Here is a 13,753-nt window from a genome sequence, read left to right as displayed (position 1 = left end):
CAGAAGGAAAATGGCAACCCACTCCAGTATTCTTGCCTGGAGAATCCCATGGATAGAGGAGCCTGGTGAGCTACACTCCATGGGGTCACAAAGATCAGACACCACTGAGGACACATGCATAAGCATACGATTAAAATACACAAATAAATGGAGTAGACTATCATATATTAGTGAACAAAGAATTGCTTCATGGCTCCATACAACCTCATGGATGAGCTTTAGAGTTCCAACATATAGAATTACTGAGAAACACAAACTCATGAGAAATCCAGCAGAGATCAGAACAACTCCTAAATATTAAATCTCATTTGATAATAAAGACATCACATTAGAGGAGTTACTGTTAGGATGACTGGTTATGCAGCAACAAGTAAATGAATAAAATAAAAAATGGTATAGGACTGAGATCAACTCCAATAATGTCAATCTATGCATTTACTCTGATCTTTAAAGATAGCATTCACTATTCTGTTTTTTAATTGTATTACAGATAATGATATTAAAATGTTTATTCCCTTGCAGTTTCCTTCCAGGTAAGCAGGATATTGGCAAACATGTTTGCACAAATTGTGACCTGAACCACATGACTGGATAGGTGGTCAAGCTCTCTAGTGAGTCATCTTTGATCATGAGGTGTATACACCAGTGTTCTTGCCTGGAGAATCCCAGGGATGGGGAGCCTGGTAGGCTGCCGTCTATGGGGTCGCACAGAGTCAGACATGACTGAAGCAACTTAGCAGCAGCATACATAAAGAGAAATTTGACCTTTGAGTAATGTAGAGTTTGGAAGCAATGGCACTTGGTGCAATTGAAAATCTGCCTGTAACATTGCAATCAACCCTCCTTATCCGTAGCTCCACACCCTCTGATTCAGTCAATCCTTTTATAAAATTATATAAATTGTCCTGGGTTTCACTTGTACACTTTTTCATATGAGTAATATATCGCATGAAATGTTTATTTCCCTGAAAGCAAGGCAGAAATTACTCGGGATGACATTTGTCATTTAAGAAAGTATTATTCCTCATGTCACTCCACAAAAAATAGGAATGTCCAAATATCTCATATCTAAAGTTTGGAAAATTTTGAAGTAGAAAAAATCACAACTTAAATAAAAAAACACCTAAATAATAGTATGAAAAGAAATTTTAATAAAGTGAGTAACTGAGATTGTATAGAAAAGTTGAAGTTTTATAAAAATGGATATCCAAGGAAATAAGTAGAAGGAGGAAATTTTATTCCACACTGAGGAAAGTGTCACAGTTTCTGATTCTCAGGCTTGAGCAATGCAGTCAAGGGCACTTCATCTGCCCCAGGACAATTGGCCTTTTTATAGCTATTATTCCGTAGACTCTCTTCACAGCCCTCTTTATGTCTTTGTTCCTCAGACTGTAGATGAATGGGTTCAGCATGGGTGTGACCACAGTGTACATTACGGAGGCTGTTGCACTTGAGCGTGAGCTGTGTGTAGTAGCAGAACTAAGGTACACTCCCAGGCTCGTACAATAAAATAATAAGACAACTGAGAGATGAGATGCACAAGTGGAAAATGCTTTAAGCTTTCCCTGAGTTGATGAGATTCTTCGTATGGCAGAGACTATCTTAGAGTAAGAGTAAAGGATACCAGCAAACGGCCCACCAGCTAGTAGCAGTGATGCCACATACATCACCATGTCATTAAGAAAGGTTTTAGAACAGGCAAGTTGGACCATCTGACTGAGTTCACAAAAAAAGTGGGGAATTTCCACCTCTGTACAGAAGGTCAGCTGCAAAGCCAGTAAACTTTGTAACAAGGAATGCATAGCACTCATCATCCAGGACATCAATACCAGCAGTCCACAGAGCCGAGGGTTCATGATGACTGTGTAGTGCAGGGGGTGGCAAATGGCCACAAAGCGGTCATAGGCCATCACTGTCAGGAGGAAGTCATCTATTCCGGCAAAGAATATATAAAAATATACCTGAACGATGCAGCCTTCATAGGTTATGAGTTTGCTCTGGTTCTCGATATTCTGGAGCATCTTTGGGATGGTGGTGGAGGTGAAGCAGATGTCTACAAAGGACAAGTTGGAGAGGAAGAAGTACATGGGGATGTGAAGGTGGGAGTCAGAGATGGTGGCCAGGATGATGAGCAGGTTTCCAAACAAAACAATCAGGTACATGGAGAGGAAAAGTCCAAAGATGAGGGGCTGCAATTCTGGATCTTCTGAGAATCCCAGAAGAAAAAATTCAGAAAATTGTGTATTGTTACCTGGTTCCATGTGGTGGAGGTGACTACCAGGAAAAATGAAAATAACATGAATAATTTTCACACAAATTGGCATAACTCATGTAGTGCAATTTCTATTTTTCTCTCAATAAATTAATTTTAATATCTTGTGTTTAGAAAAGTTATATTTCATGTCTACCTTGGCATTTTTGGCCATTCTCAGCATATTCTCAAAGGAATCATGCATTCTACAGTTGTAATGAGAAATGTAACTTCCCTGGTGGTTCAGAGGGTAAAGCATCTGCCTACAATGCGGGAGACTGGGGTTCAACCCCTGGGTCAGGGAGATCCCCTGGAGAAGGGAATGGCAACCCACTCCAGTATTCTTGCTGCCCCCCAGGCCACCCCACCAAAATAATAATGATAACTGTGGCTGTGTGGGCGCAGGAGGGCCGAGAGGAGCTACTCCACGTTCAAGGTCAGGAGGGGTGGTAGTGAGGAGATATCCCTCGTCCAAGGTGTGGAGCAGCATCTGCACTTTGCTGGAGCCGCTGTGAAGAGATAGCCCACTTCCAAGTTAAGAGAAACCCAAGTAAGAAGGTAGGTGTTGTGAGAGGGCATCAGGGGGCAGACACACTGAAACCATAATCACAGAAAACTAGTCAATCTAATCACATGGACCACAGCCTTGTCTAACTCAATGAAACTAAGCCATGCCATGTGGGGCCACCCAAGATGGGTGGGTCATGGTGGAGAGGTCTGACAGAATGTGGTCCACTGGAGAAGGGAATGGCAAACCACTTCAGTATTCTTGCCTTGAGAACCCCGTGAACAGTATTAAAAGGCAAAATGATAGGATACTGAAAGAGGAACTCCCGAGGTCGGTAGGTGCCCAATATGCTACTGGAGATCAGTGGAGAAATAACTCCAGAAAGAATGAAGGGATGGAGCCAAAGCAAAAACAATACCCAGCTGTGGATGTGACTGGTGATGGAAGCAAGGTCCGATGCTGTAAAGGGCAATATTGCATAGGAACCTGGAATGTTAGGTCCATGAATCAAGGCAAATTGGAAGTGGTCAAACAGGAGATGGCAAGAGTGAACACCGACATTCTAGGAATCAGCAAACTAAGATGGACTGGAATGGATGAATTTAACTCAGATGACCATTATATCTACTACTGCGGGCAGGAATCCCTCCGAAGAAATGGAGTAGCCATTATGGTCAACAAAAGAGTCCGAAATGCAGGACTTGGATGCAATCTCAAAAACGACAGAATGATCTCTGTTTCTCTCCAAGGCAAACCATTCACTATCACAGTAATCCAAGTATATGCCCCAACCAGTAATGCTGAAGAAGCTGAAGTTGAATGGTTCTATGAAGACCTACAAGACCTTTTAGAACTAATACCCCCAAAATATGTCCTTTTCATTATAGGGGGCTGGAATGCAAAAGTAGGAAGTCAAGAAACACCTGGAGTAACAGGAAAAATTGGCCTTGGAGTACAGAATGAAGCAGGGCAAAGGCTAATAGAGTCTTGCCAACAGAATGCACTGGTCATAGCAAACATCCTCTTCCAACAACACAAGAGAAGACTACACATGGACATCACCAGATAGTCAATACTGAAATCAGATTGATTATATTCTTTGCAGCCAAAGATGGAGAAGATCTATACAGTCAGCAAAAACAAGACCAGGAGCTGACTGTGGCTCAGATCATGAACTCCTTATTGCCAAATTCAGACTTAAATTGAAGAAATTAGGGAAAACCACTAGACCATACAGGTATGACCTATATCAAATCCCTTATGATTATACAGTGGAAGTGAGAAATAGATTTAAGGGACTAGACCTGATAGACAGAGTGCCTGATGAACTATGGATAGAGATTCGTGACATTGTACAGGAGACAGAGATCAAGACCATCCCCTTGGAAAAGAAATGCAAAAAATAAAATGGCTGTCTGGGGAGGCCTTACAAATAGCTGTGAAAAGCAGAGAGGCAAAAAGCAAAGGAGAAAAGGAAAGATATAAACATCTGAATGCAGATTTTCAAAGAATAGCAAGGAGAGATAAGAAAGCCTTCCTCAGCAATCAATGCAAAGAAATAGAGGAAAACAACAGAATGGGAAAGACTAGAGATCTCTTCAAGAAAAGTAGAGATACCAAGGGAACATTTCATGCAAAGATGGGCTCGATAAAGGAGAGAAATGGTCTGGACCTAACAGAAGCAGAAGATATTAAGAAGAGGTGGCAGGAATACATGGAAGAACTGTACAAAAAAGATTTTCACGACCAAGATAAATACGATGGTATGATCACTCACCTAGAGCCAGACGTCCTGGAATGTGAAGTCAAGTGGGCCTTAGAAAGCATCACTACAAACAAAGCTAGTGGAGGTGATGGAATTCCAGTTGAGCTATTTCAAATCCTGAAAGATGGCGCTGTGAAAGTACTGCACTCAATATGCCAGCAGCAAATTTGGAAAACTCAGCAGTGGCCACAGGACTAGAAAAGGTTAGTTTTCATTCCAATCCCAAAGAAAGGCAATGCCAAAGAATGCTTAAACTACTGCACAATTGCACTCATTTCACATGCTAGTGAAGTAATGCTCAAAATTCTCCAAGCCAGGCTTAGCAATATGTGAACCATGAACTTACAGATGTTCAAGCTGGTTTTAGAAAAGGCAGAGGAACCAGAGATCAAATTGTCAACATCTGCTCAGTTCAGTTCATTTCAGTTGCTCAGTCGTTTCCGACTCTTTGTGACTCCATGAACTGTAGCACGCCAGGCCTCCCTCTCCAACACCAACTCCCAGAGTTCACTCACAGTCACCTCAATAGAGTGATGATGCCATCCAACCATCTCAATCTGCTAGATCATCGAAAATGCTAGAGTTCCAGAAAAATATCTATTTCTGCTTTATTGACTATGGCAAAGCCTTTGACTGTGTGGATCACAATAAACTCTGGAAAATTCTGAAAGAGATGGGAATACCAGACCACCTGACCTGCCTCTTGAGAAACCTATGTGCAGGTCAGGAAGCATCAGTTAGAACTGGACATGGAACAACAGACTGGTTCCAAATAAAAAAAGGAGTATGTCAAGGCTGTATATTGTCACCCTGCTTATTTAACTTCTATGCAGAGTACATCATGAGAAACTCTGGACTGGAAGAATCACAAGCTGGAATCAAGATTACTGGGAGAAATATCAATAACCTCAGATATGCAGATGACACCACCCTCATGGCAGAAAGTGAAGAGGAACTAAAAAGCCTCTTGAAGAAAGTGAAAGAGGAGAGTGAAAAAGTTGGCTTAAAGCTCGACATTCAGAAAATGAAGATCGTGGCATCTGGTCCCATCACTTCATGGGAAATAGATGGGGAAACAGTAGAAACAGTGTCAGACTTTATTTTTTTAGGCTCCAATATCACTGCAGATGATGATTGCGGCCATGAAATTAAAAGATGCTTACTCCTTGGAAGAAAAGTTATGATCAACCTAGATAGCATATTGAAAATCAGAGACATTAATTTGCCAACAAAGGTCCATCTAGTCAAGGCTATGGTTTTTCCAGTGGCCATGTATGGATGTGAGAGTTGGACTGTGAAGAAAGCTGAACACCGAAGAATTGATGCTTTTGAACTGTGGTGTTGGAGAAGACTCTTGAAAGTCCCATGGACTGAAAGGAGATCCAACCAGTCCATTCTGAAGGAGATCAGTCCTGGGTGTTCTTTGGAAGGAATGATGCTAAGGCTAAAACTCCAGCACTTTGGCCACCTCATGCAAAGAGTTGAGTCATTGGAAAAGACTCTAATACTGGGAGGGATAGGGGGCAGGAGGAGAAGGGGACGACAGAGGGTGAGATGGCTGGATGGCATCACCGACTCAATGGATGTGAGTTTGAGTGAACTCTGGGAGTTTGTGATGGACATGGAGGCCTGGCATGCTGCAATTCATAGGTCGCAAAGAGTCAGACATGACCAAACGACTGAACAGAAATATATTCATACATTTGAAGAATATATATTGAGTGTCAACCATGTTCAAAACACATATTGTTTAGTCGTTAAGCTGGATCTGGCACTTTTGAGACCCCTGGACTCTGTGTAGCCTGCCAGTCTCCTCTGTCCATGGGATTTCCCAGGCAACAATACTGGAATGGGTTGCCATTTCCTTCTCCAGGTGATTGATCTTCTCAACCCAGGGATTGAACCCTCCTCTCCTGCATTGCCAGATAGGTTCTCTACCACTGAGCCACCTGGCAAGTCCCTCCAAACAAATACAGGTAACATATATATGGTGCTGAAAAACAGAAGTTTTCACAATCCAGTGATATTGAAAGATGATGTGCAAATATAATATAATATGTCAAGTCATAAGAGTTTCTATGAAGAAAACAAAACTAGATATCAAAGAGAGTAGTAGGAGGTACGGAGAAGGCAATGGCACCCCACTTCAGTACTGTTGCCTGGAAAATCCCATGGATGGAGGAGCCTGGAAGGCTGCAGTCCATGGGCTCACTGAGGGTCGGACACGACTGAGGGACTTCACTTTCACTCTTCACTTTCATACATTAGAGAAGGAAATGGCAACCCACTCTAGTGTTCTTGCCTGGAGAATTCCAGGGACGGGGGAGCCTGGTGGGCTGCCGTCTATGGGGTTGCACAGAGTCGGACACGACCAAAATGACTTAGCAGCAGCAGCAGTAAGAGGTATTTTCATGTATTGAGTGTTCAGGTAAGGTCAGCAATCAAGGTGATAATTGAACAGATAACTCAAGAAAGGGAGAGAAGGATCTAGTATGATATCAAGAGAAATATGTGCCTGGCAAGGGGCCACTACGAAGGACCTAAGGAAAATGCTTGTTCCTTGCACTTTATGAATTTAGTTGCAAAAGCATCCTGTGAATTAAAACGTCTCCCATCCTTAGTACCTTCTGCTGACTGAGGTCTGGGCTCTGTGATAAGGCACCTTAATAGATGAGTCCAAGTGCCTCTGCTTTAAGGACTGCTCTCAAGGCACAAGCACACACTCATGGACACACACACACATGGTCACACCACGTCCTCCTGGGCTATGTTCCTACTACGCATTTCTCACCCAGAACCACCCTGCTCACACCATATACCATTATAACTCAAGCTGATCACATCAGATCATCTTTCTCCTACAGAATGTATAAATGGTACCCAGAAATTCCAGATCATAGCCTGCCCAGAGACCAATAAAATTGGGGTTCATTTTTATGATCACTTTCAGCCTTATATTTGAAGAAATATAAAAAGTATGTGTGTGTGTGAAAGAGAGGCAGGGGAGACAGAGAAGAGAGGGAAATGAAATAAACATTCGAGGGTAAAAGATTTAATAAGCTCTAATGGTCCAGTATTTTGGCCACCTCATGTGAAGCGTTGACTCATTGGAAAAGACTCTGATGCTGGGAGGGATTGGGGCAGGAGGATAAAGGGACGACAGATGAGATGGCTGGATGGCATCACTGACTCGATGGATGTGAGTCTGAGTGAACTCTGGGAGTTGGTGATGGACAGGGAGGCATGGCATACTGTAGTTCATGGGGTCACAAAGAGTCACACATGACTGAGCAACTGAAATGAACTGAACTGAATAGTCCCAGAGACTATGTGATGAATTAAAGCTTCCTTTGTTTCACATTCCAATTCCAGTTATCTGTACTTGATGCCCAGGAAAAATAATTTTCAAGAAGAAAAATACATGTTTTCCTTGACTGAAACAGTTATACTTTTATAATGAAAGAAACCTGAAATATTTGACTACCCCAAAAGAAAAATGGGCAAAGTAAATAAACCAACAAAAAATGAATATCCAAAGGAAAACAACAAAAGCTAAACATATTTTATATAAAGCAATAGAAGACATTTTCCTCAAATCTTTTCCATTTCTTTGACCAATTTTTTACTGTTCTATAGGGAATGAGGCAAGCTCTTTCCCAGTTTCCTTATGGGGCATCATGTGTTTGTTATTCTTGGAGTTTAAGCACTATCATATATTTAAAATAAATTTGATGAGCATACCCCAATGCTATTCTGGTCTTTGTTCAACATGCAAAAGGCTTTCCAAACTATGCTTTGTAAATTATGCAGACACTATGTCAATCCATCCTTTTGTCCTGAATAAATTTTTTCATACGATTCATGCCTGAAGATGATATATTATAATAGATGTTCATTGTACTATTACTTCACCATGACAATGCAAAATCCTAATCATCAGAGACTTCAACTGCTATGGTCACTATTGTACTTTCAGAAAGATATGTGAATATATGTGCACTTATATAGAAACAGGGGCTTTCCAGGTGGCGCTAGTGGTAAAGAACCTGCCTGCCAATTCAGGAGGCAAAAGAGAGACAGGTTCAATTCCTGGGTCAGGAAGGCCCCCTGGAGGAGGGAATGAAAGCCACTCCAGTATTCTTGCCTGGAGAATCCCAAGGACAGAGGAGCCTGGGGCTACAGTGCATATGGTCGCAAAGATATACAATGGAAGCTGCTTAGCACGCACACAGGCAAACAGAAACGCGTTTAAATGTATGTGAAGTTACAAAATAAAGAGAATTGCAGGAAAATTAATTGAATAAATTAGTTCCAAAGCAATTGTATTTTTAAAAAATTGAATAGAGTTTCACATACTAATTCAAACAATATTTAAAAAGTAATGATTAACTGATATCCGATTAGGAAATGTGTAAACATGAACATAATATACATAATATATAATATAACAGATTTTGTTAAATACATATAAGATTGTACTTCAATTTGGGAAGATTAGATTGTAGAATAAATCAGGATTATCTATCCAGTATAAAAACCAGTCCTTTTCGGTGAATACCTAGAAAACTACACACTAAAATCCACAAATGTGCTGAACTGCCTTAAAACAAGAAATCCAGCATAAGATGATGTATTTAACTAAGTAAAATGAAAAAGGATTTTTATGGCAAAACAGTCCCCAAAAGGTCAACTGAGAAACAACAATTCTTAAAAATCTTTTCAAAAGCTGGTAATGGTAGAATAAGAGTTTTATATTATGTGGGCATATAATAATAAAATCGACACATCAAAATCACAATTCAAGGTATTAATTTTTTATCAATCTCAATAACAGTTAAGGAAAGAACACTTTTCCACAACCATCCATCTGGGGAAATACTTGCAGAGTTGTCACACAGATTACAGTGGTACTTTGAAACAGGGAGCAAAGGTGTGCTATCTGTATTTGCAGACAGAAATTTAAGATGTTACACTGTTGGAAAAGCCATCCGAACAATGGCACAGATATTAAAAGTACAGACGTTCTCTACCTGGAGCCTTCTCAATCTCAATACTGCTGACATTCTCAGACAGGTTGTTCTCTGTGGTGGGGTCTGTCCTGTGTCTTGCAGGATGCCTAGAGCATCCCTGACCTCCACCCACTGTTCCAAGAGTAACAGACAGAAATTTCTACAAGCATTGTTCAGTGTTCCCAGGGAAACAGAGTTCCTCTAGAAACACAGTTTAAATTTAACAATCTCAAATATTTTTGTAGGAATGATATAATAACAACCTGAAGAGGAAGATTAGGAAAGACAGTCTGCAGTGTGAGTAGCACAGCCCCTTATGAAATACTAAACAGCTATTGAAATAATGAACACGTATTGCATTGAATATTAGTTGATTGGAAGAAAATCCCTGGGGCATTATTGACCAGTAAAGGAAAAGGTAGGAAAAAAAAAAAGTGCACTGAATCAAGAGTTTCTGTGATGTGCATAGGATTCTATTCATACATTTGTAGAAAATTGTATGAATAGGTGTTTGTATTAATATAGAAAGAAAAATTTAAAAGAAACCAAGCATATGTGGGACAATGTTACTGAGAATAAAGCTAGGTTGAGTGGTAGTGGTTTTAAAATAACTGAATGTAACAAGATTGAATGAATATCTATAAGTTTCATAAAGACCTGAACAGTAATAATTTAATGATACCAACATTGGCCACTAATTAAATGTTAAATTACCAAAGAATTGGAAGTAAAATAAGAGAAGATATTTTAAATGCAAACAGGAAGCAGTATTCAAGTTCATTTTTTTTCTTAAATAAAGATAGATGGATTCAAATATGTTCATGAAAGGCAAAGGTGACATTTAATCAAATGGTTCAAAAAGTGATTTCTATAAGATGTCCAAAGGAAATACAACTTTTATAAATACATTTAACCTCAAAAGATTAAAAGGAAGAATAAGGAAGAAGAGAGTAAAAGTTAGAAATATGTTTAATAGGTGGTTGTGTGTGTGTGTGTGTGTGTGTGTGTGTGTGTTAAGTTGCTACAGTCATGTCCAACTCTTTGCAACCCTGTGGACCACAGCCCATCAGGCTCCTCTGTCCATGGGAGTCTCCAGGCATGAATATTCGAATGGGTTGCCATGCCCTCCTCCAGGGGATCTTCCAGACCCAGGGATCCAGCTATTTCTCTTACATCTCCTGCATTGACAGGTGTGTTCTTTACCACTAGCATCATCTGGGAACCTCATAATAAGTGATTAATTAGCACTAAAATATATGCAGGAAAACAATCACTGTCATGTTTTTAAAGCAAGTATCGTCAAGTGAAGAATATTACAGTGACGGCTCAATTCTTTCCATAAAAAAATGTAAAAAGCAATGGAGAGAACACCATATGACCAACTGACCACATAAATTTTATAAATTACCAAACATTCTCACAAATATATCTATATATACACAAAATAACTAAATGGCAAGCATTTTTTGGAAAGAAAATAAAGCTTCCAATTCATTTTGAATAATATGAGCAAAGACAGGAATAAAAACACTCCAATTGCAGCATACAAAGGGTTCTCACAGACAGTTTTTGATCAACAGAGTAAATGTGTAACACAGAGATAAATATACGTTTGTGTGTGTGTTTGTGTGTGCTCAGTCATTTCCAACTCTTTCTATGAGAATGCATATAAAAACTTTTCAGCAAAGGTCTTTCCCGATTGCCCAGTGAGTAAAGAATCTGCCTGCAATGCAGGAGACACAGGAAATGTGGATTTGATCCCTGTATGGGAAAATCCCCTGGAGGAGGAAATGGGAACCCACTCCAGTATTCTTGCCTGGAGAATCCCATGGACAGAGGAGATGGTAGGCTAGAGTCCATGGGGTTACAGAGTCAGACACAACTGAGTGACTGAACATTACAACAAAGAGAAGGTACTATCTGTCAAGAATTTTTAAAAATTTATTTATTTTTTATTTTATTTTATTTTACTTTACAATACTGTATTGGTTTTGCCATACATCAACATGAATCTGCCACTGGTGTACACGTTCCCAATCCTGAACCCCCCTCCCACCTCCCTCTCCATACCATCTCTCTGGGTCACCCCAGTGCACCAGCCCCAAGCATCCTGTATCCTGCATCAAACCTAGACTGGCAATTCATTTTTTATATGATATTATACGTGTTTCGATGTCATTCTCCCTAATCATCCCACCCTCGCCCTCTCCCACAGAGACAGTAAATTTATTTATTTTTAATTGAAGGTGAAACTTTACAATATTCTATTGGTTTCTGCCATACGTCAACATGAATCAGTCATCACATGCATGTTTGCAGGGATATATTTTCATGAAGCCCTTGATTCAGATCTTACTCATTAATATGGAAACAGTCAAATATGACCCATCTTTAAAAAAAAAAAAAACAACCCAACTTCACTGTACATCTGTCCACATCTAACAATTTATTTCTCCACTCTTATTACTTTGTATTGTCATTAGGCTTATGTTCAAATTTTATTGGAAACACTTTATGCCTCCCATTCTCTCTTCTACTTGGACTTCCATTTTTATCATTTAATTGGCAACACTGAGCCTTACCTTACTGAGGTCAATCTTTGCTTCTCTTTTGCGTGCCTGCTCAGTTGCTCAGTTGTGTCCAACTCTTTGCAAGCCTGTGGACTGTAGCCCACCAGACTCCTCTGTCCATGGGATTCTCCAGGCAAGAATCCTGAAGTGGGTTGCCATGCCCTCCTCCAGGGGATCTTCCTAACCCAGGGATCAAATCCATCTATCTTATGTCTCTTGCATTGCCAAGCAGGCTCTTTGCCACTAGCACCATCTGCGAAGCCCTTGTTCCTATTTTAGTCCTAAGTAAATGCATTTATTTATGAATTAGGGTTTCCTGAGTGTTGCTAGTGATAAAGAATCCACTCCCAATGCAGAAGATGCAAGGGTTTAATCTCTGGTTTGGGAAGATCCCCTGAAGGAGGAAATGACAACCCACTCCAGTATTCTTGCCTGAAAAAGTCCATGGACAGAGGAGCCTAGCAGGCTACAGTCCATGGGGTTGCAAAGAGTCAAACATGACTGAGTGAATGAGCCTGCACACACAATAATCAGGGTAGCAAACTACCACACTGATCTCTGGTATCTGAGTTAGGCTGGACTCAATCACAGGTGACCTCAGATAAATGTTCAAGGTTGGCATTGTATTTCTCTCCCACAGTGTCTACTGGGCTCTCAGACTCACCTAGATGGGAACTGAAAGAAAGGTCTTTGTGTGGAAGTTCAAATGTCTCCTGGAGGGTTGATAATAGAGACTGAAGCTCTGTGCCCACAAGACAGCTGGAGGGAGTAAAGGACTGGTTTCCCAGCCAGACTCAGGTTTTCAAAGGAAACATGTCCTGTAGTATCTAAGATTTCTCAGGCTGAGGGGACCACAGCAGAGAGATTTTATAGCTCACCTGGCTTCTCAGTAGGCACCTTTCTGCTGTAACAGCCATACTCTGTACCTGGTTTCCCTGGGGGACAGGGGTCTGGACAGAAAGGAAAATTTTCCAGTTCATTCTTTGTTCCTAAGAGACCAGTTTACAAGGCAGGTGAATTCTGTTTTTATTACTTCTTCTCATTAATTGTCCTGTGTCCAGAGGTCTAAACCATCCCAGCATCTTATCCCAGTCTGAGCTAAAGTTCCCTCAAAGTCTAAGGTTAAGAATTCTTACTTAATTTAGTCCCTCAGATCTTTAAAGTTTTCACTAGTGGTGAACACATAACTCCTGATATTTCTAAAAAATATTTTATGAGTGTGACAACTTTGTCCTTTCATATAAATCCTTAGGCATTACACTCCTTGTCTCCCTGACATTATTGCCAGCTCAGTTAGGATTTTTATGCTTATATCAGAAGTTAAGAGCTGTCCTTTAGTACTTCATTATGTTTTTAATTATGAGACAAATATAGATATTTTATACACCATAATCTAACAGCACATTATATGGACTGTCTGCTTTAATTTTTATGGAAGTTCATGCTGTGATATAGTCTTCTTGAATATTATGACTTCATTCTGCATTATAGAAATGAGAAACAGAGCGGTTTAATGTTCTGCCCCAAGGTATGACCATGAAAGGGATGGAGTCTGGATTGGGTGTCTTGATTGTCAGAATGCTTTTAGCTCATAAATTCTATGGAAGTGATTTGCAATCAGAGATGACTTTGCTGCAGGTGATATTTTTC

General features: G+C 40.2%; 1 protein-coding gene across 1 annotated transcript; it reads right to left on the bottom strand.

The window, feature by feature from the left end:
- Positions 1 to 1,292: 1,292 nt before the first annotated feature.
- LOC128051525 (olfactory receptor 7A17-like) lies at positions 1,293 to 2,291 on the bottom strand. The gene has a single exon (XM_052644151.1). It carries the CDS (start codon positions 2,259 to 2,261, stop codon positions 1,293 to 1,295), a length of 969 nt encoding a protein of 322 aa, XP_052500111.1. The 5' UTR covers positions 2,262 to 2,291.
- Between the last annotated feature and the right edge of the window lie 11,462 nt (positions 2,292 to 13,753).

The sequence above is a fragment of the Budorcas taxicolor genome, chromosome 7 (genome assembly GCF_023091745.1).
Source record: "Budorcas taxicolor isolate Tak-1 chromosome 7, Takin1.1, whole genome shotgun sequence".
NCBI classification, from domain to species: domain Eukaryota; kingdom Metazoa; phylum Chordata; class Mammalia; order Artiodactyla; family Bovidae; genus Budorcas; species Budorcas taxicolor.
The sequence above is the reverse complement of the archived record's forward strand: the minus strand, read 5'-3'. Positions and strand labels throughout refer to the sequence as shown.

Coding starts and splice junctions, on each gene's coding strand:
- LOC128051525 (XM_052644151.1), bottom strand. CDS start 2,261: ATGGAACCAGGTAACAATACACAATTTTCTGAATTTTTTCTTCTGGGA.